Source organism: Pseudophryne corroboree, chromosome 4 (assembly GCF_028390025.1).
Source record: "Pseudophryne corroboree isolate aPseCor3 chromosome 4, aPseCor3.hap2, whole genome shotgun sequence".
NCBI classification, from domain to species: domain Eukaryota; kingdom Metazoa; phylum Chordata; class Amphibia; order Anura; family Myobatrachidae; genus Pseudophryne; species Pseudophryne corroboree.
This window is the reverse complement of record NC_086447.1, coordinates 94,171,495-94,198,590: the sequence shown is the minus strand read 5'-3', so window position 1 is coordinate 94,198,590 and position 27,096 is coordinate 94,171,495. Positions and strand designations below refer to the sequence as shown.

General features: G+C 48.6%; 1 protein-coding gene across 1 annotated transcript; it reads right to left on the bottom strand.

The window, feature by feature from the left end:
- Positions 1-1,442: 1,442 nt before the first annotated feature.
- On the bottom strand, positions 1,443-26,191 carry SF3B6 (splicing factor 3b subunit 6). Its single transcript, XM_063915285.1, has 4 exons — positions 26,040-26,191; positions 24,099-24,217; positions 2,243-2,381; positions 1,443-1,951 (listed from the first exon to the last, which is right to left on the bottom strand). Exons 1-4 carry the CDS (start codon positions 26,067-26,069, stop codon positions 1,862-1,864), a joined length of 378 nt encoding a protein of 125 aa, XP_063771355.1. The 5' UTR covers positions 26,070-26,191; the 3' UTR covers positions 1,443-1,861.
- Positions 26,192-27,096: the final 905 nt, after the last annotated feature.

Genomic DNA, 27,096 nt, shown 5'->3' with positions numbered 1-27,096 from the left:
AGGAGGTTTTAAATTAATAACTTACCAAATGCCTCATGGTTTATAACTATACGAAAATAGTCTAAATTAATGAGGGTTGGTGTTTCTCCCCAAAGTCAGAAGGTTACCAATAGCAAATCTATACAGCTTAGTACATAGACCCCTATGAGAGGATAAAACAAGAGTGTCTGGGGAAGATTTCCTGTCAGCCACTCAGGTTCCTGGATCTTACTATAGATGTAGTTATAATGGATCACAGAATATGACCTACTATAATAATGATGATGATGATGTACTGAGCCTATCATCCCGCCACCCCTGCTTTCCCTCCCTCTCCCCTATACTGTAATGCAGTACATCAAGGTCCGCAAGCAGCTGCTCTGCACCAAATACAGTTTGTAAATACATAATTTACGGCTTAATACAAAACTTGTGAAATTAAAAAACAGGTGAAAAATAAGGAGTAACCCCATAAAACCTCAGACAACACATTGTTCTGTCCCACAGGATGTACCCACTGGTCCGTGTACTGGAGATCCACGGGGATTGCATTAATAGGGGACTATGCTGAAATGCAGAATTATAATACACCAGAACAGTCCGTTTCCATAACAGCCACCCTATTGTGTTGCTCTGATCATGAAGCGGACACGTCTCCTGCAGAATTAAAGGGAACCCACCAACCCCATATCTGCATTTATGGAGACGTGACACGCAGAGGCGGCGACATTAGGAAATGCACCATATAGGGCTATATCACTTGTACGGGGCACCATGCTGTGGGCTGATAAACATCTCCCTTCACCACGAGTGGGCGGCAGGAGCGTCTTACCATACATTATACAAACATCTCCAGCTTTGCCTAGAAACTGCAACTGGCACATCTGCTTCTAAAGCCGTCCACAGAGCAGTTTATTGTCACATCATTTGCCTCTGAAGTGTATTCATATTCGTGATGAATATTCTTGTACAGGACTGCGTAATGTGTGTGTGCTATATAAATAACTGCATGTAATCTAGGTCGATCTGGAGCTACTGTATGATTCACCAGGGATAGATTTAGACCACCCCCCCGCCCCCAGCAGGATAACAAACGTGCAGGGGAGACAAGTCCAAACTTTTTTCTAGAACGGTTAAAGAAACGAGGGACGGAATAGTATTAGTATGGGGGGAGGGGGGGATACTGTAGGTCATATTGTCTGCTCATATTAATGTTGTATCCATAGATAATATAATAGGGCCAGGTGGCCAATTTGCTACGAAAATTGCAGAACATTCCAAACTACTATACAGACAACAGCTATTACCCGATTCTACTTTACTGTACATGCTGCGTGGTCCACGGAGTAGCTAGCATCAAGAACTTCCACTTTATTCCATCCTAGCAAAGGGTTCATAGTTATAATCCACCAATGGCTAACACATATCTGAGGCAGCCATACAAGAAGAAACCTACAAAGCCATACACTTGACAGATTTTATTTGAATTGTATGACAATGAAGCTTTAGATTTGTGACCTACAAGCAGCAGACAGGGGGGGGACAGAAGTTCTAGTGTGTACGATGGGCTGTCCGGCTGCGGGAGACAACAGGAAGTGGCGTCTTGTCTGCACACGGAGAGCTTTCAGCCACTTCAGGTAAAATGGCGACTGCAACATTATCCTACTTATCAAATGTGGTGTAGAACATGAAACGACTGTACAGCAGTCACACACCCCGTACCTCAGATCACTGGTGGAAAATGAAGCATACAAATTAATTTGCCACATACTCCAGGAAAAACAGAAGTCCATGTGTCCTTTCTTAAAGATAAGTCGCTGGAACAGCTCGGGAATCATACAAAATAAAAAGAAAAAAATACAAACAAAAAAACCCATTGCCCTTATTTTGGGGGGTCGGTGTTAATTCCATATTTCTCTTTGAGAAGTTTGAGCTGTTCTTCTTTCTTCTTTGTGTCCATCTTCTGGAACGCCTGGAAATATAGAACGGTGAGGTTACTTATTGGCCATGTTCAAATCTATACAGAAACAAACGCAGCACTGAGGCCTACACTTAGATATCCCGTCCCAGTCTCCAACATACATGACACAAAAACCTGGCAGCCAAATCTAAATCCGAACGTCACAAGTCAAGTCATGGGAAATCTACATATTGTCAATTAGTGGCAAAACTATTCTGTAATACTCATATAGCTGCTTAACAGTATTAGCAGAAAGAAGAGAATAGCACAGTCCCCAAATCCAGACCTCGGAGAGTAACTTACCCTGTTTGCGTTATAGTACAGAACAACCAGGTATCTGTTGCAGACGTTAAACCCAGAGAGATGATCGCAGGCGTTCTTAGCATCAAATATATCTTCATATACCACATACGCAGTTCCCCGGGACTCAGGTGTGTTTCCCCTGCGGGAAGAGGCGACCAGGTAAGAAACAAAGTGACTGCAGTATTTATTTTACATTAAAGTAATGGTCACACAAACATCAATTCATCAATAAAGGTGTATCAATACTAGAACAAGGAGGAGACTGATTTTTCAAACGCAGCATGTAACATAGCAGAAGCTGATTGGTTAGTACTTTATCTTTCTCAAAGGTTTGATCCCTCTCCCCCGCAAAGGTAAGAGTTCAGTGCTAATAACACATTGCTGACCTCTTTAAGAATAAGGACTAAAATAAGAATTTACTTACCGATAATTCTATTTCTCGGAGTCCGTAGTGGATGCTGGGGTTCCTGAAAGGACCATGGGGAATAGCGGCTCCGCAGGAGACAGGGCACAAAAAGTAAAGCTTTCCGATCAGGTGGTGTGCACTGGCTCCTCCCCCTATGACCCTCCTCCAAGCCTCAGTTAGGTACTGTGCCCGGACGAGCGTACACAATAAGGGAGGAATTTTGAATCCCGGGTAAGACTCATACCAGCCACACCAATCACACCGTACAACTTGTGATCAAACCCAGTTAACAGTATGATAACAGAGGAGCCTCCGAAAGATGGCTTCCTAAACAATAACCCGAATTAGTTAACAATAACTATGTACAATTATTGCAGATAATCCGCACTTGGGATGGGCGCCCAGCATCCACTACGGACTCCGAGAAATAGAATTATCGGTAAGTAAATTCTTATTTTCTCTATCGTCCTAGTGGATGCTGGGGTTCCTGAAAGGACCATGGGGATTATACCAAAGCTCCCAAACGGGCGGGAGAGTGCGGATGACTCTGCAGCACCGAATGAGAGAACTCCAGGTCCTCCTTAGCCAGAGTATCAAATTTGTAAAATTTTACAAACGTGTTCTCCCCTGACCACGTAGCTGCTCGGCAAAGTTGTAATGCCGAGACCCCTCGGGCAGCCGCCCAAGATGAGCCCACCTTCCTTGTGGAGTGGGCCTTTACAGATTTAGGCTGTGGCAGGCCTGCCACAGAATGTGCAAGTTGGATTGTGCTACAGATCCAACGAGCAATCGTCTGCTTAGACGCAGGAGCACCCATCTTGTTGGGTGCATACAATATAAACAACGAGTCAGACTTTCTGACTCCAGCTGTCCTTGCAATATATATTTTTAATGCTCTGACAACGTCCAGTAACTTGGAGTCCTCCAAGTCACTTGTAGCCGCAGGCACTACAATAGGCTGGTTCAGATGAAATGCTGACACCACCTTAGGGAGAAAATGCGGACGAGTCCGCAGTTCTGCCCTGTCCGAATGGAAAATCAGATATGGGCTTTTGTAAGATAAAGCTGCCAGTTCTGACACTCTCCTGGCCGAAGCCAGGGCTAGTAACATGGTCACTTTCCATGTGAGATATTTTAAATCCACCTTATTTAGTGGTTCAAACCAATGAGATTTTAGAAATTCCAAAACCACATTGAGATCCCACGGTGCCACTGGAGGCACCACAGGAGGCTGTATATGCAGCACTCCCTTAACAAAAGTCTGGACTTCAGGAACTGAAGCCAATTCTTTTTGAAAGAAAATTGACAGGGCCGAAATTTGAACCTTAATAGATCCCAATTTGAGACCCATAGACAATCCTGATTGCAGGAAATGTAGGAATCGACCCAGTTGAAATTCCTCCGTCGGAGCACTCCGATCCTCGCACCACGCAACATATCTTCGCCAAATGCGGTGATAGTGTTGCACGGTTACTTCCTTCCTTGCTTTAATCAAAGTAGGAATGACTTCTTCCGGCATGCCTTTTTCCTTTAGGATCCGGCGTTCAACCGCCATGCCGTCAAACGCAGCCGCGGTAAGTCTTGAAACAGACAGGGACCCTGCTGAAGCAAGTCCCTCCTTAGAGGTAGAGGCCACGGATCTTCCGTGATCATCTCTTGAAGTTCCGGGTACCAAGTCCTTCTTGGCCAATCCGGAACCACTAGTATCGTTCTTACGCCTCTTTGCCGTATAATTCTCAATACTTTTGGTATGAGAGGAAGAGGAGGAAACACATACACCGACTGGTACACCCAAGGCGTTACCAGCGCGTCCACAGCTATCGCCTGCGGATCTCTTGACCTGGCGCAATACCTGTCCAGTTTTTTGTTGAGGCGAGACGCCATCATGTCCACCATTGGTCTTTCCCAACGGGTTACCAGCATGTGGAAGACTTCCGGATGAAGTCCCCACTCTCCCGGGTGAAGGTCGTGTCTGCTGAGGAAGTCTGCTTCCCAGTTGTCCACTCCCGGGATGAACACTGCTGACAGTGCTATCACATGATTCTCTGCCCAGCGAAGAATCCTTGCAGCTTCTGCCATTGCACTCCTGCTTCTTGTGCCGCCCTGTCTGTTTACATGGGCGACTGCCGTGATGTTGTCCGACTGGATCAACACCGATTTTCCTTGAAGCAGAGGTTCTGCCTGGCTTAGAGCATTGTAGATTGCTCTTAGTTCCAGAATGTTTATGTGAAGAGACGTTTCCAGGCTCGTCCACACTCCCTGGAAGTTTCTTCCTTGTGTGATTGCTCCCCAGCCTCTCAGGCTGGCGTCCGTGGTCACCAGGATCCAATCCTGTATGCCGAATCTGCGGCCCTCCAATAGATGAGCACTCTGCAACCACCACAGAAGAGATACCCTTGTCCTTGGAGACAGGGTTATCCGCTGGTGCATCTGAAGATGCGACCCTGACCATTTGTCCAACAGATCCCTCTGGAAAATTCGTGCATGGAATCTGCCGAATGGAATTGCTTCGTAAGAAGCCACCATTTTTCCCAGGACTCTTGTGCATTGATGTACAGACACCTTTCCTGGTTTTAGGAGGTTCCTGACAAGCTCGGATAACTCCTTGGCTTTTTCCTCCGGGAGAAAAACCTTTTTCTGAACCGTGTCCAGAATCATCCCCAGGAACAGCAGACGAGTTGTCGGCATTAACTGGGATTTTGGAATATTCAGAATCCAGCCGTGCTGTTTTAGCACTTCTTGAGACAGTGCTAATCCCCTCTCTAGCTGTTCTCTGGACCTTGCCCTTATTAGGAGATCGTCCAAGTATGGGATAATTAATACGCCTTTTCTTCGAAGAAGAATCATCATCTCGGCCATTACCTTTGTAAAGACTCGAGGTGCCGTGGACAATCCGAACGGCAGCGTCTGAAACTGATAGTGACAGTTTTGTACAACGAACCTGAGGTACCCCTGGTGTGAGGGGTAAATTGGAACGTGGAGGTACGCATCTTTGATGTCCAAGGACACCATAAAGTCCCCTTCTTCCAGGTTCGCTATCACTGCTCTGAGTGACTCCATTTTGAACTTGAACTTCTTTATGTATAGGTTCAAGGACTTCAGATTTAGAATAGGTCTTACCGAGCCGTCCGGCTTCGGTACCACAAATAGAGTGGAATAATACCCCTTTCCCTGTTGTAGAAGAGGTACCTTGACTATCACCTGCTGAGAGTACAGCTTGTGAATGGCTTCCAAAACCGTCTCCCTTTCGGAGGGGGACGTTGGTAAAGCAGACTTCAGGAAACGGCGAGGCGGATCTGTCTCTAGTTCTAACCTGTACCCCTGAGATATTATCTGCAGGATCCAGGGATCTACCTGCGAGTGAGCCCACTGCGCGCTGAAATTCTTGAGACGACCGCCCACCGCCCCCGAGTCCGCTTGAGAAGCCCCAGCGTCATGCTGAGGCTTTTGTAGAAGCGGGGGAGGGCTTCTGTTCCTGGGAAGGAGCTGCCTGTTGGTGTCTCTTCCCCTTTCCTCTGCCTCGTGGCAGATATGAATATCCCTTTGCTCTCTTGTTTTTAAAGGAACGAAAGGGCTGCGGTTGAAAAGTCGGTGTCTTTTTCTGTTGGGGAGTAGCTTGAGGTAAAAAAGTGGATTTCCCGGCTGTAGCCGTGGCCACCAAATCTGATAGACCGACTCCAAATAACTCCTCCCCTTTATACGGCAAAACTTCCATATGCCGTTTTGAGTCCGCATCGCCTGACCACTGTCGCGTCCATAAACTTCTTCTGGCTGAAATGGACATAGCACTTACCCGTGATGCCAGTGTGCAGATATCCCTCTGTGCATCACGCATATAAAGAAATGCATCCTTTATTTGCTCTAAAGACAGTAAAACATTGTCCCTATCCAGGGTATCAATATTTTCAATCAGGGACTCTGACCAAGCTACTCCAGCACTGCACATCCAGGCTGTCGCTATAGCTGGTCGTAGTATAACACCTGTATGTGTGTATATACTTTTTTGGATATTTTCCATCCTCCTATCTGCTGGATCTTTAAGTGCGGCCGTCTCAGGAGAGGGTAACGCCACTTGTTTAGATAAGCGTGTGAGCGCCTTGTCCACCCTAGGAGGTGTTTCCCAGCGCGCCCTAACCTCTGACGGGAAAGGGTATAAAGCTAATAACTTCTTTGAAATTAGCATCTTTTTATCGGGGGCAACCCACGCTTCATCACATACATCATTTAGTTCTTCTGATTCGGGAAAAACTATAGGTAGTTTTTTCACACCCCACATAATACCCTGTTTAGTGGTACCTGTAGTATCAGCTAAATGTAACGCCTCCTTCATTGCCAAAATCATATAACGTGTGGCCCTACTGGAAAATACGGTTGATTCGTCACCGTCGCCACTGGAATCAGTGCCTGTGTCTGGGTCTGTCGACCGACTGAGGCAAAGGGCGTTTTACCGCCCCTGACGGTGTTTGAGGCGCCTGGACAGGCACTAACTGATTGTCCGGCCGTCTCATGTCGTCAAACGACTGTTTTAGCGTGTTGACACTATCCCGTAATTCCATAAATAAAGGCATCCATTCTGGTGTCGACCCCCTAGGAGGTGACATCCCCATATTTGGCAATTGCTCCGCCTCCACACCAATATCGTCCTCATACATGTCGACACACACGTACCGACACACAGCAGACACACAGGGAATGCTCTTAACGAAGACAGGACCCCACTAGCCCTTTGGGGAGACAGAGGGAGAGTTTGCCAGCACACACCAAAAGCGCTATATATGACAGGGATAGCCTTATAATAAGTGCTCCCTGTATAGCTGCTTTTATAATAATTCTTGCCACTATTTTGCCCCCCCTCTCTTGTTTTACCCTGTTTCTGTAGTGCAGTGCAGGGGAGAGACCTGGGAGCCGTCCTGACCAGCGGAGCTGTGTAAGGAAAATGGCGCTGTGTGCTGAGGAGATAGGCCCCGCCCCTTTTCCGGCGGGCTCGTCTCCCGCTCTTTAGTGTATTTTGGCAGGGGTTAAATATCTCCATATAGCCCCCGGAGGCTATATGTGAGGTATTTTTTAGCCAAATAGGTTTTCATTTGCCTCCCAGGGCGCTCCCCTCCCAGCGCCCTGCACCCTCAGTGACTGCCGTGTGAAGTGTGCGGAGAGGAAAATGGCGCACAGCTGCAGTGCTGTGCGCTACCTTTAGAAGACTGAGGAGTCTTCTGCCGCCGATTCTGGACCTCTTCATGTTTCAGCATCTGCAAGGGGGCCGGCGGCGAGGCTCCGGTGACCATCCAGGCTGTACCTGTGATCGTCCCTCTGGAGCTGATGTCCAGTAGCCAAGAAGCCAATCCATCCTGCACGCAGGTGAGTTCACTTCTTCTCCCCTAAGTCCCTCGTTGCAGTGATCCTGTTGCCAGCAGGACTCACTGTAAAATAAAAAACCTAGCTAAACTTTCTCTAAGCAGCTCTTTAGGAGAGCCACCTAGATTGCACCCTTCTCGGCCGGGCACAAAAATCTAACTGAGGCTTGGAGGAGGGTCATAGGGGGAGGAGCCAGTGCACACCACCTGATCGGAAAGCTTTACTTTTTGTGCCCTGTCTCCTGCGGAGCCGCTATTCCCCATGGTCCTTTCAGGAACCCCAGCATCCACTAGGACGATAGAGAAATGCTGCGCATCCTAAAGGATCAGTGATCCTGCCATTGATGACTGGAGATGGAAAGTATACTACGTGTGGTTTAGCCGTACAGTCTATACTGCCTCCTATCACACAATCATTTTCAGAGTAGACGGAAGCGTGTGAGGACTAAACCTCTTATTGTTTTGCCCACTGGCGCATTTCTCTAGTGTGCTCCAAACATGAAATACCGCTGTAATACAAAGGAAAAAGTGCATCTATAAAACCTCTTTCCCCACACACGTCACTGGGACACCCAGGTCCTCTCGGGAGGCATTTGATATGCCAGCTGTCTGGATCCTGGGGCTTAGTATACCGGCGCCGGGATCCCAACAGCCGGCATACTGACAAATACTCTCCCTCTTGGGCGGTCCACGACCCGCCTGGAGGGAGAATAAACAGCGTGGCGAGCCTGCAAGGGGCTCTTTTGTGGTCGCCCGCTTCCAGGATGTTGGCGTTCAGGATACCGGCACCGGAATCCAGACAGCTGGCATAATATACTACACCCTGTCCTCCCCTGGCCACACAAAGACAGTGATGTACAGGGGGCCCCTCCAAATGTGTTAAACCAATCACATGACCTTTCTAAAAATCTTGATTGAACGCACGAGTCTAATAAAATCAACGTTGGAACAGAAGGCAAATTATGTTTCACCTTCCATAGATGCAGTTAAGAAATTGGGGCCCGATTCAGCCGCACAAATGTCCGGCCATTATAGTAATCATTTCCGCATCACAAATCTTTGTGTAACGGTTTAATGACTCTCTGACCGATCAGCACCAGAACTTTCCGCTTCTCCTTTAACTACTGAAACGGAGGGGGTACTGTAACTGGATGGAGACACGCGGCCTAGTCTTTCACAGCTTACTCTAGCTACTGAGCTTGTGCAGATATCTCCAAACCGCTGCTGGAGGAACCTGAAGACGGCGAGAAGTAAAAGGCATCAGATGGTGCATCAGGAAAAGGCCTTGGCAGAAGGGATAGGTTTGGTACAGTCTGTACTTTGGGGGTAATTCAGAGCTGATCGCTGCTGTGCGTTTTCGCACAGTGGGCAATCAGATCTTGACTGTGCATGCGTATGCACCGCAATGCGCACGTGTGTCGGACAGCAACGGGAATCGTTGGTCAGCGACGGGATGGTGCGAAAAAAACGATTGCACGTTTACTGGGAATGTTCAGGAACGCAGGCGTATCTAAGTTTTTTCACGGAGGGTGTATGACGTCAGCTACGGCCCCGATCAGCCTGATGTGATTGCACTGTAGGAGTAAGCACTGGGCTGCGCACACACTGCACAAAGTGGATTTTCGCAGTCGGTGTACGCATAGGATCGCACATTTGCACCGCAAATTTACACACCCCCTGTAGGCGGCGACTTTCTGATCACAGGACAGCAAAATTAGCAGCCCAGTGATCAGATCTGAATTAGGCCCTTTATTCCTGGGCTAAGCACCTGAAGATGTTCTCTAGTATGCACATTTTTTTTGTATAACTTTGTAACATCATGTAAAAATGTCCAAAACAGGGTACGTGCAGCAGCAACAAACATCCTGTCTTCTGTTCATTCTTAGAGCCAGGAGATTACAGTAACAAGAACACATTGGTAACAACATGCTGCTTCCTGTGAGTGTGGCAGCGCCCTCTGGTGGCAGAATGAATCCTGCTATTGTAGTCACACTGCACAACATGTCTTCAGTGTACAGGAAACATTATCACTGTCTGAATGAAGATAAGACGATTATATAGTTTTTCAGTGCGGTCTTAAAAATGTAATTTATTCGTTCATAAATGTTTCCAAAGACTCCCTTACTCCCCATTTGTTTCCCAGGCCCTCATCTCTCTGCCCCAAGTAGACTAGAATGTAAACTTAATTTTACTGATGCATCTATTTGCAGGGGTGCAGTGGCACAGCTCCCACCAGAGCGACTGCACCCCTAACCAAAAGAGGATAAAGAACGCTCGCACAGTCCAGTTCCAAACAACGCTAAATAGAGAATGACGGGAGGATATAGAAAAAATAATGCATCATTAAGAACCAGAAAAGAAAATAGGATTTTAATTACCTACCGGTAAATCCTTTTCTCTCAGTCCGTAGAGGATACTGGGGATCCATTTAGTACCATGGGGTATAGACGGGTCCACTAGGAGCCACGGGCACTTTAAGAATTTGATAGTGTGGGCTGGCTCCTCCCTCTATGCCCCTCCTACCAGACTCCGTCTAGGAAACTGTGCCCGAGGAGACGGACATACTTTGAGAGAAGGATATAAAAAGGATAGTGGTGAGGTTCCGAACCAGCACACACAAACAAGAGGAAAGCCATGCTAACCAAACTTGGAACAGGAACAGCTGAACCAACAACAATACTTAACCAAGTAACAGTGCAGGACGAACGAAGCACTGGGTGGTCGCCCAGTATCCTCTACGGACAACGAGAAAAAGGATTTACCAGTAGGCAATTAAAATCCTATTTTCTCTTACGTCCTAGAGGATACTGGGGATCCATTTAGTACCATGGGGAAGTACCAAAGCTCCCAGACCGGGTGGGAGAGTGCTGAGGGTCCTGCAGAACTGATTGACTAAACAGAAGGTCCTCAGAGGCCAAGGTATCGAACTTGTAGAACTTTGCAAACGTGTTCAAACCCAAACAAGTAGCTGCTCGGTAGAGCTGTAAGGCCGAGACACCGCGGGCAGCCTCCGAAGAAGAACCCACTGACCTAGTCGAGTGGGCCTGTACAGATTTAAAAATCGGCAATCCTGCCATGGAATAAGCATGCCTCATCCAACGTGCAATTGACTGTTTTGAAGCAGGACACCCAATCTTATTGGGATTGTAAAGAACAAACAGAGAGTTAGATTTCCTGTGACGAGCAGTTTTCTTCACATACACCTTCAAAGCCCTCACAACAGCCAAAGACTTTGAAGTAACAGAGGTGTCAGTAACAACTGGAACCACAATTGGTTGGTTGATGTGAAACGCCGACACCACCTTAGAAAGAAATTGCTGACGAGTCCCGAGTTCAGCTCTATCCTCATGGAAGATTAAATAGGGGCTCTTGTAAGACAACACCCCCAGCTCCGACACACGTCTTGCAGAAGCCAAGGCCAACAGTGTGACGGTTTTCCACGTAAGATATTTTACGTCTACCTCCTGTAACGGTTCAAACCAGTCCAACTGGAGGAACTGCAGCACCAAGTTGAGATCCCAAGGTGCCGTGGGAGGCACAAAGAGGCTGGATGTCCAGAACCCCTTTCAAGAATGTCTGGACCTCAGGAAGAAACGCCAATTGTTTATGAAAGAAAATGGACAAGGCTGAAATCTGGACTTTTATAGAGCCCAGACGTAGGCCCACATCCACACTTGACTGCAGAAAAAGCAGGAAATGTCCCAGATGAAATTCCACCGCAGAATATTTTCTGCTCTCACACCAAGAGACGTATTTCTTCCAAATACGGTGGTAATGTTTAGACATTACCCCTTTCCCGGCTTGGATCATAGTGGGATGACCTGGTCAGAAATCCCTCTCCTGGCTAGAATCAGGCGTTCAACTTCCATGCCGTCAAATGTAGCCATGTTAAGTCTTGATAGACGAACGGCCCCTGTTGCAGGAGAACCTCGCGAAAAGGTAGAGGCCACGGATCTTCCAGGAGCATCCCCAGAAGGGCCGCGTACCAGGCCCATGTTAGCCAGTCCGGAACAATGAGAATTGCTTGAACTTTTTCCCTTTTTATTCTTTTGAGAATTCTTGGGAACAGCGGAAGTGGAGGGAACACGTACACCATCTGATAGACCCATGGAGTTGTCAGAGCATCCACTGCCACTGCCTGTGGGTCTCTCGACCTGGAACAATACCGCTTGAGCTTCTTGTTGAGACTAGAGGCCATCATGTCAATTTGTGGACATCCCCATCGACGTGTCAAGCACCTGAACACCTACGGGTTAAGGCCCTACTCCCCCAGGTGCAGGTCGTGTCTGCAGAGGAAGTCTGTTTCCCAGTTGTCTACTCCCGGAACACACCACAGCGTGTTTTTCTGCCCAGAGGAGAATTCTTGATACCTCTGACATTGCTGCTCTGCTACTCGTTCCTCCCTGTCGGTTTATGTACGTTACTGCCGTCACATTAGGGGTAATTCAGAGTTGATCGCAGCAGAAAATGTGTTAGCAGTTGGGCAAAACCATGTGCACTGCAGGAGGGGCAGATATAACATGTGCAGAGAGTTAGATTTGGGTGGGTTATTTTGTTTCTGAGCAGGGTAAAATACTGGCTGCTTTATTTTTACACTGCAATTTAGATTTCAGTTTTAACACACTGCACCCAAATCTAACTCTCTCTGCACATGTTATATCTGCCTGCACATGGGGGGTAATTCCAAGTTGATCGCAGCCGGAATTTTGTTAGCAGTTGGGCAAAACCATGTGCACTGCAGGGGAGGCAGATATAACATGTGCAGAGAGAGATAGAGGGTGTGGTGAGTTAAATCTGCAATCTAAATTGCAGTGTAAAAGTAAAGCAGCCAGTATTTACCCTGCACAGAAACAAAATAACCCACCCAAATCTAACTCTTTCTGCAAATGTTATATCTGCCCCCCTGCAGTGCACATGGTTTTGCCCAACTGCTAACAAATTTGCTGCTGCGACCAACTCTGAATTAGGCCCATTGTCCGACTGAACCTGAATGGCCCGATCTTGAAGATATGAGGCCTGCAGAAGGGCGTTGTATACAGCCCTGAGTTCCAGAATGTTGATTGGAAGAACGACTTCCTGACTTGACCATCTTCCTTGAAACTGCACCCCCTGGGTGACCGCTCCCCAACCTCTGAGGCTTGCGTCTGTGGTTAGCAGAATCCAATTCTGAATCCCGAACCTTCGGCCCTCAATTAGGGGAGAAGTCTGTAGTCACCACAGAAGGGAGACAGACGGATCCTCTGGTGCATGTGAAGATGCGATCCGGACCATTTGTCCAACAGATCCAGCTGGAAGGGCCTAGCATGAAACCTTCCGTACTGAAGCGCCTCGTAAGAGGCCACCATTTTCCCCAGAAGGCGAATGCATAGATGCACAGCTATCCGGGTTGGCTTCAGGACATCCCGAACCATCGACTGGATTACCAATGCCTTTTCCAACGGAAGAAAAACTTTCTGCGACTGAGTGTCCAGTATCATTCCCAGAAATGGGAGCCTCCAAGTTGGCTCTAAATGAGATTTCGGGAGATTTAGAATCCACCCGTGATCCAGGAGTAGTTTGGTTGTGAGACCAATGCTGCTCAACAACCTTTCCGTGGATGGTGCCTTTATCAGAAGATAGTCCAGGTACGGAATTATGTTAATTCCCTGCTTGCGAAGGAGAAACATCACTGCCATCACCTTGGTGAACACCCTCGGTGCCGTGGACAGACCAAATAGCAGGGCCTGGAACTGGTATTGACAGTTCTGCAATGCAAAGCGTAGATAAGCCTGGTGAGGCGGCCAGATCGGAATGTGATCCTTGAAACATCCTTGATATCCAGAGACACTAGGAATTCCCCTCCTCCAGACCGGAGATCACCGCTCTCAGAGACGCCAACTTGAATTTGAACACTCGTAAGTACGGGTTCAATGATTTTAGATTCAAAATCGGTCTCACCGAATTGTCAAGTTTCGGTACTATAAACAAGTTGGAATAATACCCCTTGTTTTGCAGATGAGGTGGAACTGGGACAATGACCAGAGTCTGTACCAGTTTTTGAATGGCATCCTGTAAGGTTATACTTGCCTCTTATGAAGCTGGTAAGCCTGATTTGAAGAATCTGTGAGGTGGGAGCTCCTGAAACTCCAGTCTGTAACCCTGGGAAATAAGATCTATGACCCAGGGATCCTGGCATGATGTTGTCCAGATGTGACTGAAATTTCTTAGTCGGGCTCCCACCTGCCAGTCTTCCAGGCCACACGGCCCACCGTCATGCAGAAGGCTTTGAGGAAGCAGAACTGGAACTGTGTTCCTGAGGACTGGCAGTTGCTGGTATGCGTGGTTTACCTCTAGCGCCTCTGTTGGCAGTAGAAGATCCTCTGACTTTGCCTTTAAACTTGGCAGGCCAAAAGGACTGTAGGGTAGGTCCTGAGTAGGTCTTCCTGGTTGGGGGAGCTACAGAAGGAAGATATGTGGACTTACCCGCAGTAGCTTTGGAGATCCATTTGTCCAGTTCATCTCCAAATAAGGCCTCTCCTGTGAAGGGTAGGCCTTCCACGCCTTTCCTGGAGTCCGCAGTCCACTGGCGTAACCATAAGCCCCTGCCATAACAGTGGTGCGTGCATTCAGCAAACCTACTTGTTTTATGGCTTCCACCATAAAGTTTGCAGGCTCCTGTATATGCTGCAGGAGTAACACAATCTCCCCCCTAGATAAGGAATCCAATCCTTCAATAAGGTTACCTGACCATTAAGCAATGGCTTTAGTAATCCACACACACCCAGCAGCTGTGTACAATGATTTGAGTGTAGTCTCAATCTTACGATCAGCTGTGTATTTCAGGGAGGCTGCACCAGGGACGGGTAACACAATTTTCCGTGACAACCTGGACACAGATGCATCCACTATCGGTGGACTTTCCCATTTTTTCCTATCCTCAGGAGGAAAAGGAAGAGATGAGAGTAACCCTTTAGGGATTTGAAATTTCTCTGACGTCCTAAGTGGAGGCTGGGACTCCGTAAGGACCATGGGGTTTAGCGGCTCCGCAGGAGACTGGGCACAACTAAAGAAAGCTTTAGGACTACCTGGTGTGCACTGGCTCCTCCCACTAAGACCCTCCTCCAGACCTCAGTTAGATTCTTGTGCCCGGCTGAGCTGGATGCACACTAGGGGCTCTCCTGAGCTCCTAGAAAGAAAGTATATTTAGGTTTTTTATTTTACAGTGAGATCTGCTGGCAACAGACTCACTGCAGCGAGGGACTAAGGGGAGAAGAAGCGAACCTACCTAACAGGTGGTAGTTTGGGCTTCTTAGGCTACTGGACACCATTAGCTCCAGAGGGATCGACCGCAGGACCCGACCTTGGTGTTCGTTCCCGGAGCCGCGCCGCCGTCCCCCTTACAGAGCCAGAAGCATGAAGAGTCCGGAAAATCGGGGGCAGAAGACTTCGGTCTTCACCAAGGTAGCGCACAGCACTGCAACTGTGCGCCATTGCTCCTCATGTACACCTCACACTCCGGTCACTGATGGGTGCAGGGCGCTGGGGGGGCGCCCTGAGGGCAATATATGACACCTTGGCTGGCAAATCTACATCATATATAGTCCTAGAGGCTATATAGATGTAAAATTACCCCTGCCAGTATTCCAGAAAAAGCGGGAGAAAGTCAGCCGAAAAAGGGGCAGGGCTTCTCCCTCAGCACACTGGCGCCATTTTTTCTTCACAGTGCAGCTGGAAGACAGCTCCCCAGGCTCTCCCCTGTAGTTTTCAGGCTCAAAGGGTTAAAAAGAGAGGGGGGGGACTAAATTTAGGCGTAATATATGTATACAAGCAGCTATTGGGGGAAAAAAATCACTCAGTTATAGTGTTAATCCCTGCATTATATAGCGCTCTGGTGTGTGCTGGCATACTCTCTCTCTGTCTCCCCAAAGGACTTTGTGGGGTCCAGTCCTCAGTCAGAGCATTCCCTGTGTGTGTGCGGTGTGTCGGTACGGCTGTGTCGACATGTTGGATGAGGAGGGTTACGTGGAGGCGGAGCAGAGGCAGATAAATGGGATGACTCCAGTGTCGACGAGGTTGAGACATATACACAATCCACTAGGAACATCCGTTACATGATCTCGGCAATGAAAAATGTGTTACGCATTTTCTGACATGAACCCAAGTACCACATAAAAGGGGTTTTATTTTTGGGGAGAAAAAGCAGCCAGTGTTTTGTTCCCCCATCAGATGAATGAATGAAGTGTGTAATGAAGCGTGGGTTCCCCCGATAAGAAACTAGTAATTTCTAAAAAGTTACTGATGGCGTACCCTTTCCCGCCAGAGGATAGGTCACGTTGGGAGATATCCCTTAGGGTGGATAAGGCTCTCACACGTTTGTCAAAAAAGGTGGCACTGCCGTCTTAGGATACGGCCACCTTGAAGGAACCTGCTGATAAAAAGCAGGAGGCGATCCTGAAGTCTGTATATACACACTCAGGTTATATACTGAGACCTGCAATTGCCTCAGCATAAATAGTGCTGCTGCAGTGTGGTCTGATACCCTATCAGATAATATTAATACTCTAAGACAGGGATAATATTTTGCTAACATAGAGCATATTAAAGACGTCGTCTTATATATAAAGGATGCACAGAGGGATATTTGCCGGCTGGCATCCAGAATTAATGCAATGTCCATTCTGCCAGGAGGGTATTAGAAACCCGGCAGTGGACAGGTGATGCTGCCTGTAAAAGGCACATGGAGATTCTGCCTTATAAGGGTGAGGAATTGTTTGGGGATGGTCTCTGGGACCTCGTATCCACAGCAACAGCTGGGAAGAAAATTTTTTACCTCAGGTTTCCTCACAGCCTAAGAAAGCACCGTATTTTCAGGTACAGGGGGTAATTCTGAGTTGATCGCAGCAGGATTTTTGATAGCAATTGGGCAAAACCATGTGCACTGCAGGGGGGGGCAGATATAACATTTGCAGAGAGAGTTAGATTTGGGTGGGTTATTTTGTTTCTGTGCAGGGTAAATACCGGCTGCTTTATTTTTACACTGCAAATTAGATTGCAGATTGAAAACACCACACCCAAATCTAACTCTCTCTGCACATGTTAAATCTGCCTCCCCTGCAGTGCACATGGTTTTGCCCAATTGCTAACAAAAATCCTGCTGCGATCACCCCCACAGTCCTTTCGGCTTCAGAAAAGCAAGCGGGTCAAAGGCGCTTCCTTTCTGCACAGAGACAAGGGAAGAAGGAAAAAGCTGCACCAGCAGCCAGTTCCCAGGATCAAAAATCTTCCCCCGCTTCCTCTGAGTCCACCGCATGACGCTGGGGCTCCACAGGTGGAGACAGGTGCGGTAGGGGCGCGTCTCGGGAACTTCAGGGACCAGTGGGCTTGCCCACAGGTGGATCCCTAGGTTCTGCAAATAGTATCACAGGGCGATTATTGCAAGCCTGGAAGAATTTCATGGTATCACTGGACATCAAGGATGATTACCTGCATGTTCCTATTTACCCTCTTCACCAGGAGTACCTCAATATTGTGGTACAGGATTGTCATTACCAATTCCAGACGTTGCCGTTGGTCTGTCCCCGGCACCGAGGTATTTACCAAGGTAATGGCCGAAATAATTATCCCGCACTTGGACGATCTCCTTATAAAGGCGAGGTCCAGGGAGCAGTTGTTCGTCAGAGTAGCACTATCTCGGGAAGTGCTACAACAGCACGGCTGGATTCTGAATATTCCAAAGTCGCAGCTGGTTCCTACGACGCGTCTACTGTTCCTGGGTATGGTTCTGGACACAGAACAGGATAAAAAGGGTTTCTCCCGGAGGAGAAGAAGTCCAGGGAGTTGTTGTCTCTAGACAGAGACCTCCTAATACGTATACAGGTGTCGGTGCATCAATGCACGCGAGCCCTGGGAAAGATGGTAGCTTCTTACGAAGAAATTCCATTCGCCAGGTCCCATGCAAGGAGTTTCCAGTGGGATCTGTTGGACAAGTGGTCCAGGTCGCATCTTCAGAGGCATCGGCGGATAACCCTGTCTCCAAGGGTCAGGGTGTCGCTGTTGTGGTGGCTGCAGAGTGCTCATCTTCTAGGGGGCCGCAGATTCGGCATACAGGACTGGGTCCTGGTGACCACGGATGCCAGCCTGCGAGGCTGGGGGGCAGTCACACAGGGAAGGAACTTCCAAGGCTATGGAAAAGTCAGGAGACTTCCCTACACTTAAATATTCTGGAACTGAGGGCCATTTACAATGCCCTAAGTCAGACTAGACCCCTGCTTCAACACCGGCCGGTGCTGATCCAGTCAGACAACATCACGGCGGTCGCTCGTGTAAACCGACAGGGCGGCACAAGAAGCAGGATGGCGATGGCAGAAGCCACAAGGATTCTCCGATGGGCGGAAAATCATGTGTTAGCACTGTCAGCAGTGTTCATTCCCGGAGTGGACAACTGAGAAGCAGACTCTCTCAAAAGACACGACCTCCACCCGGGAGAGTGGGGACTTCATCCAGAAGTCTTCCAAATGATTGTACACCGTTGGGAAAGGCCACAGGTGGACATGATGGCGTCCCGCCTCAACTAAAAGTTACAAAGATATTGCGCCAGGTCAAGGACCCTCAGGCGATAGTTGTGGAAGCTCTGGTAACACCGTGGGTGTACCAGTCGGTGTATGTGTTCCCTTCTCTGCCTCTCTTGCCCAGGGTAATGAGAATAATAAGAAGGAGAGGAGTAAGAACTATACTCATTGTTCCGGGTTGGCCAAGAAGAGCTTGGTAACCAGAACTCCAAGAAATGATCTCAGAGGACCCATGGCCTCTGCCGCTCAGACAGGACCTGCTGCAGCAGGGGGCCTGTCTGTTCCAAGACGTACCGCGGCTGCGTTGACGGCATGGCGGTTGAACGCCGGATCCTGAAGGAAAAGGGAATTCCGGAGGAAGTTATCCCTATGCTATTTAAAGCTAGGAAAGAAGTGAACGCAAACCATTATCACCGCATATGGCGGAAATATGTTGCCTACTGTGAGGCCAGGAAGGCCCCAAAGGAGAAATTTCAGCTAGGTCGATTTCTGCACTTCCTACAGTCAGAGGTGACTATGGGCCTAAAATTGGGTTCCATTAAGGTCCAGATTTCGGCTCTATCGATTTTCTTCCAAAATTGTACTGGCTTCACTGCCTGAAGTTCAGATTTTTGTTAAGGGAGTGCTGCATAGTCAGCCCCCGTTTGTGCCTCCAGTGGCACCGTGTAATCTCAACGTGGTGTTGGATTTCCTGAAGTCGCATTGGGTTGAGCCACTTAAATCCGTGGAGCTATAATACCTCACGTGGAAAGTGGTCATTCTGTGGGCCTTGGCGTCGGCCAGGCGTGTATCAGAATTGGCGGCTTTGTCATACAAAAGCCCTTATCTGTATTTTATATGGATAAGGCGGAATTGAGGACTCGTTCCCAATTCCTTCCTAAGGTGGTATCAGTTTTTCATGTGAACCAACCTATTGTGGTGCCTGCGGCTACTTGGGACTTGGAGGATTCCAAGTTACTGGATGTAGTCAGGGCCCTGAAAAGTATATGTTTCCAGGACAGCTGGAGTCAGGAAAACTGACTCGCTATTTCTCCTGTATGCACCCAACAAGCTGGGTGTTCCTGCTTCTAAGCAGACGATTGCTCGCTGGATCTGTGGCACGATTCAACTTGCACATTCTGCGGCTGGACTGCCGCACCCTAAATCTGTAAAAGCCCATTCCACGAGGAAAGTGGGCTCTTCTTGGGCGGCTGCCCGAGGGGTCTCGGCTTTACAACTTTGCCGAGCTGTTACTTGGTCGGGTTAAAACATTTTTGTAAGAGTCTACAAGTTTGATACCCTGGCTGAGGAGGACCTAGAGTTTGCTCATTCGGTGCTGCAGAGTCATCCGCACTCTCCCGCCCGTTTGGGAGCTTTGGTATAATCCCCATGGTCCTTACGGAGTCCCAGCATCCACTTAGGACGTCAGAGAAAATAAGAATTTACTTACCGATAATTCTATTTCTCGTAGTCCGTAGTGGATGCTGGGCGCCCATCCCAAGTGCGGATTGTCTGCAATACTTGTTTATAGTTATTGCCTAACTAAAGCGTTATTGTTGAGCCATCTGTTGAGAGGCTCAGTTATATTTCATACTATTAACTGGGTATAGTATCACGAGTTATACGGTGTGATTGGTGTGGCTGGTATGAGTCTTACCCAGGATTCAAAATCCTTCCTTATTGTGTCAGCTCTTCCGGGCACAGTATCCTAACTGAGGTCTGGAGGAGGGTCTTAGTGGGAGGAGCCAGTGCACACCAGGTAGTCCTAAAGCTTTCTTTAGTTGTGCCCAGTCTCCTGCGGAGCCGCTAATCCCCATGGTCCTTACGGAGTCCCAGCATCCACTACGGACTACGAGAAATAGATTTACCGGTGAGTAAAATCTTATTTTCTTATCAGGAGTAACCCACGATTCCTCAAACAGGGTATTCAATTCCTTTGACACAGGAAAAGTGACTGAGGACTTTTTTACATTAAAATAAGATTCCTCACACTCCTCTGTCACCTTATCAGGAATTTGTAGCACATCTCTGATAGCTTCTATTAGAACCTGTATTGCCTGTGACAGAGCAGCGTCCCCCCTTCTGAATCCACCTCCCCCAAGTCTGACCCCTCAGCGTCAGACTGCAGGATATGCGCCAGAGTACGTTTTTGTGGACAAATAGCAAGGGACTGAGACGCTTGTTTGGGGACTGCGTGGGTCATTCCGAGTTGATAGCTCGCTAGCTGCTTTTTGCAGCCGTGCAAACGCATAGTTGCCGCCCACTGGGGAGTGTATTTTAGCTTTGCAAGTATGCGAACACCTGTGCAGCCGAGCACTACAAAAATAGTTTGTGCAGTTTCTGAGTAGGTCTGAACTTTCTCAGCCCTTGCGATCACTTCAGCCGGTCCGGTCCTGGAATTGATGTCAGACACCCACCCTGCAAACGCTTGGACACACCTGCGTTTTTCCAACCACTCCCTGAAAATGGTCAGTTGACACCCATGAACGCCTTCTTCCTGTCAATCTTCTTGCGATCGGCTGTGCGAATGGATTCTTTGTTAATTTCCATCGCCCAGCAACGATCCGCTTTGTACCCATATGACGCGACTGTGCATTGCGGCACCTGCGCATTGCGGTGCACACGCATGCGCAGTAGTGACCTGACCGCTGTGAAAAACGGCATTGTGCGATCAGGTTGGAATGACCCCCTGAGTCTCTCTCTGTTCATAATCTCATCCACAGACTGTCTTAAGTATTGCGTCTCTTTCTCATTGCGGGACAATTTATTAGAGATATTAGAAATCATTCCTTAAAGGGAATCCAGCCACACTGGTTCAGCCCCGCTAGCCTGAGAAGGTGCACTACACTGAGTACACAGTAGTAAGCTCCCTGGGGATGAGGAACACAATTAACCGACAAAGAACCCTTCCAGGGAGACACAGAGGTATTTGGAGCCAGCACACCACGCCCCTTATTGCGAATGTCAAGTTTAGCCGGGTCGCAGACTAAGTACCCAGATTGGGGACTTAGTACACTAATAATCGCTCCCCCCCCGCGCTATGACCCCCTGGTAACGCTGAGGTAATCTGGAGTCACACTGGAGGAGCTGCACGTCCCTGTCAGTCAGCGTCTGTGTCCACTGCAGAGGGAAAATGGCGCTGGTGAGCTGCTGGATCCTCTCAGTGAAGCCCCGCCCCTTCAATTGCATGCAGCCTTCCCGTTTTTTTTTTGTTTTTTTTACACTGGCTGAGGTAAATTGTGCTTAAAATGGAGACAGAATCGTTTTAAGGCTTTGTTAGCCAGTGTGGGTACTGTGTACAGTGTACTGAGACGCAGTTGTGTACAGAGTCTGGAGACACAATCCTCCCCGGTTAGAAGCCGTACGCATCCGTACCCTCATGCGCCATAATGGCCTACAACCCACTAACTGGGATGACGGCTTAGTACTCACCACTCTTCTTTCTTCTGGCTCTGTTAGGGGTGGCGGCGTGCTGCGGGAATGTATGCTCGCCGTGGTGGGGCTTGTGAATAGTTCCCTCAGGAGCTAGTGTCCTGTCAGCGGGGAACGGGACCATTAACCCTTCAAGAGGTCCACGACACCCATAGAGTGGGAATAGAACCTGTGGCAAGCGCAGCGAGCCACCGATCCCGATGCGTGGAGAGCGCAGCGAGGGGCTCCATTGCGCTCACCCCCCACGCAGGTATATCAGTCCAACCCCTCTTCCACACCTTACGTCCTTTACAAGGTTAAAAGGCTGATTCCTTCCATGCATTCTCCAGTAGCCTCCCAGAAGTGCAGCAGGCACTACCTTACATCTAGGCAGATTATGGATAAGGATTCAGGAAAGGAGGAAGAATTCCAGCCTGTTTACTGTCAGAAGATGTTTCTTTTCCATAGTATAAACCTTTTCCAGATTTAATATGTTATCTTTATTGGACTATCTAGAGAGCCCCAATAACCCAAATTTTCCAGCATGACCCAAGCTGCAATATTTGGAGTCCTCAGACTTGACAGCAGAGTTAGACCCTCATAAGCGACACCATTGTCAGCCATATTTTGGACAGCAGAGGAGCAAAAAAAATAAAAAAAATAAAAAGACTCCAGGGACCATAGATAAGAACTTCTAAGTCTAGGAACTTTATACTTCTGGGCTTCTTTTTGGAAAATCTCATGTACTAATAGGGCAAACGTCTCAAGATTCCCAGTTGTTGCACCATACAGCTTGTTCAGGCGAGTAGTGGTACTGTCCGACCGTATCCTTGGAGCACCTGTAGGGGTACTGTCCGACCGTATCCTTGGAGCACCTGTAGGGGTACTGTCCGACCGTATCCTTGGAGTACCGGTAGGGGTACTGTCAGACCGCATACTTGGAGCAACTGTAGGGGTACTGTCAGACTGTTTCTTTGGAGCAGCTGTATTGTTACGGTCAGACCGTATCCTTGGAGCAACTGTAGTGGTACCGTTAGCCAAGTCTGGTAAGAGGACCACTGAATCCCAGGCAGGAAGGGCGTCAGATGACCCAGGAGAGGCATCATGCTGCTTACTGAACACCTACTGGCCTAAATGTAACACCCTGAGAGTCGCCGGCAGTGGCAAGATTTTCTTTAATCCTCAAGGACAGATTGTTCATATTCAACATAAGCATTCCTAGAATCCCATCTGACTGTGCTGTGAATAGAAGATCACCCCTGCAAGGACTAAAGGTCTACTAAAGGGATGCCCCTGGTTTCCTCGGGGCAACTATGGAAGTTATTGGCTCTCCATCATCAATATCTTGTATTGTTTAGCTGTGGACTATTAAAGGCATACTGTTTCCCAGTCATAGGAGTATGCCCAACTCTTTCTTCAGCAGATGCGGTGCACCATGCAGTAAGGCTCTTTGTAACCAAGGGTAGTACCGGGATAGCAGATTAATTTAACACTGTAAATATTCAGATTCCCCTTTTATGACCTGGGTAATAAAATGCTTTATTCAGAATACTCCAGTCCCGGCATCGTTGTGATTGGTCTCACCCCTATTTGGTGAGAAGTCCGTTACCAGATCAGGACACCATACACTTTACCAGGATGTTTCCCAACACAAATCAAACCTGAACCCTGGAACCCTTTATTCCATAGGAAGCATTTAGTGGGATTCGGCCCTACTGACAACTGCTCTGCTGGTCATTGGGGGAGAAGTATGAAGCAGTGAAGAGTAGAGAAGTGAGCTAGTGAAGTTGTCCATGGCAACCAAAGAGCATTGTGGTAACATTTATCAAGTAAATTCTATACAATTATAAGTAGCAGCTTATTGGTTGCCATGGGCAACTTTTCCACTATTTTCTCAGCTTCATACATCTCCTATATTGTCTGGTACTTCCAATGCTCCTCCAATCCCTCCTGAGCATCAGAGTGCATGGAGCATCTGTACAGCAGTTCCACATGCAGAACACGGGAATATACCCAACTTGTGCCCCTACCCAGATATGTGTGGTGACAGGAGTCGGTGACGACACCAGTAACAGACATTACAGGAAACCTGTAAGGCCAGTAATGGGAACAGAGGAGGCATTACCAGAGGGAGGGAGGTGTCAAGAACAAATTCTACTTACACTCTGATTTGTCGAATGGGTCCATATTTTCCAAAGATATCATACATCTCCTCCCCAGTGATTTTATACGGTAAATTCCTGATGTACAATATCCGGTTTACTTCAGGTGGTAAGCGAATCTGAAAGATGGGCGAGGAGTTTTCATAATTAGCAGATGCAACAGGTAGGTTAATGTAACACCCCCAGACTCCCACTCCCAAGGGACTAACCTAATGCCCCCAGATCTCTACTTCCTCTTCCTCCAGGCTAATATAACTCCCCTAGGTTAGTTCCGATGGAGGGGGGGGGGGGGGGGGGCATTCTAACACCCACAGATCCATACTCCCCTCACTGGGACTAGCCTAACACCTCCAGACACCCCGTGTCGGACTAACATAACTCTCTGAGATCCCTTTCGCCGGGACTAAAATAACTCGATCAGATCCCTACCCCTCTTCCAGGACTAACTCAACATTTACAGAGCCCAACAACCCTGCCCTGTGACAAACCCAACACCTCTAGATCCCCATTACCGCCTCCACTGGGACTAACTTAACAACCCCTGGTCCAGACCAAGACTAAACTAATACCCCCAGATCTCTAATATCCTCCATCATGCCCTGGGAATAACATTATACTCCTAGACTGAGAATACAGCCTCAGATCCTGACATCACCCCCCCCCCCCCCCCCCAGGGACTAACACCACCCCCCAACCCCCGGTCCCTACCGCCCAGGGACTGAGGGGGACATGTACTAAGCAGTGATAAAAGAGGAGAAGAGAGCCAGCGGAGAAGTTGGCAACCAATCAGCTGCTCTGTATACATTTATAGTATGCAAATGTTACGTCAATGCTGATTAGTTGCCGTGGGCCACTTCTCCACTATTATCACCGCTTAGTACATGTGTCCCCCATGGTCCCTACAGCCCAGGGACTAACATCACGGTTGGGTCTATGTTACCTTCGTGCTCAGGGCCTGGAAGTGACAAAACGAGAGGGCAGGAGAACTTCCACCCCTACAGCACCAAAATGTTTTCTTTGTTCTCCGTTCGTTTGGGGTGATTATTTTTTTCTAAGCAGCATTGGACCCTCGCGGGCTCGCTACCCTATCATCACCCCCCGCCCCACCCCCGTCCCAACAGCCCAGGGACTAACATCACCCCCCATGGTCCCTACAGCCCAGGGACTAAAATCGTTCCCCTCTGGTCCCTACAGCACAGGAGCTAACATTCCCCCCCCCCCCCAGTCCCTACAGCCCAGGGACTAACATCACACACACCCCTTCTCGGTCCCTACAGCCCAGGGACTAGCATCACCCCCCCCCTGTCCCTACAGCCCAGGGACTAACATCACCCCTTCCTGGTCCCTACAGCCCAGGGACTAACATCACCCCTTCCTGGTCCCTACAGCCCAGGGACTAACATCACCCCTTCCTGGTCCCTACAGCCCAGGGACTAACATCACCCCTTCCTGGTCCCTACAGCCCAGGGACTAACATCACCCCTTCCTGGTCCCTACAGCCCAGGGACTAACATCACCCCTTCCTGGTCCCTACAGCCCAGGGACTAACACCACCCCTTCCTGGTCCCTACAGCCCCGGGACAAACACCACCCCTTCCTGGTCCCTACAGCCCCGGGAGTAACATCACCCCTTCCTGAACCCTACAGCCCAGGACTAACATCACCCCTTCTTGGTTCCTACAGCCCAGGGACTAACATCACCCCTTCTTGGTTCCTACAGCCCAGGGACTAACATCACACCACCTGATCCCTACAGCCCTGGGAGTAACATCACCCCTTCCTGGACCCTACAGCCCAGGGACTAACATCACCCCTTCTTGGTTCCTACAGCCCAGGGACTAACATCACCCCTTCTTGGTTCCTACAGCCCAGGGACTAACATCACACCACCTGATCCCTACAGCCCTGGGAGTAACACCACCCGGCCCCGCCGACACTCACATTCGCACGTTTAGCCGCTTGCATCGCCATGGTAGCCGCTGGAGGAGGGTTCCCGGAGGATCACAGAGAAACGATCACCGAGCACAGGCTGTAGGGTCCGGAAAAGGAAACTACGAGCTGTGACGTAATCACAACAGTCCTAGAAATCTCTTCCGGCGTATTACACAGGAAGCACTGTCCGGGGGAGGAGTCACCTGCGGCCATGTTTATTGAGGGCAAAAGGAATTACATCACCACTTATCTCTAACCCAATAGGCGGGATAGGTCCCTGTTACACCTCCCTGGCGCTGGGGGCATCTCTGCTGAGTAATATAATGGGTTATAGTAGGCTAGCAAATGTCAAGATTAGCCACATCCAGCTCCCACACTGGACTCCATGCTTGGGTGTAATCTAATGCTGAATATTATGTTTTATGTCAGTATTATCTCCTCCAGCTCCCACACTGCCTATCATGCCTGGGGTAATCTAATGCTGAATAATATAAAATATAATGTCAGTATTATCTCCTCCAGCTCCCACACTGGCTGTCATGCCTGGGGTAATCTAATGCGGAATAATATGTTTTAGGTCAGTATTATCCCTGCCAGTTCCCACAGTGGCTTCCATGCCTAGGGTAATCTAATGCTGAGTAATATAATGTATAATGTCAGTATTAGCCCCTCCAGCTTCCACGCCTGGGATTATTACCTAATGCTACATGTCTTATCCCTGGGAATGTCCTATCTGTACTCAATACCGGCCTACGTTCGGTAAACACATACTTCTGGTAATTGTAGTTCCCCAATGTCCGGCTAGTAATAAGCTGTCCAGCTCAGACCCACGTTTCCAGCAGTGCCCCTGGAGATCAATTTTAAAATAGGAACATAAGATATAGGCATTTGTAGCAATTGTTCTGTTAGCAGCCATGGACTGGAGGGCATGCTGGTGCTTGTAGTTCAGGAAGTACTACCATGCCCTTCCAGTTAGCAACTGCCGGTGAATTCTGGAAAATGTAGTTCCACAATAGCTGGCAGCACTTCCACAGTAGTCTGAAGCAACCTCTCAGGCCTAGAGAAA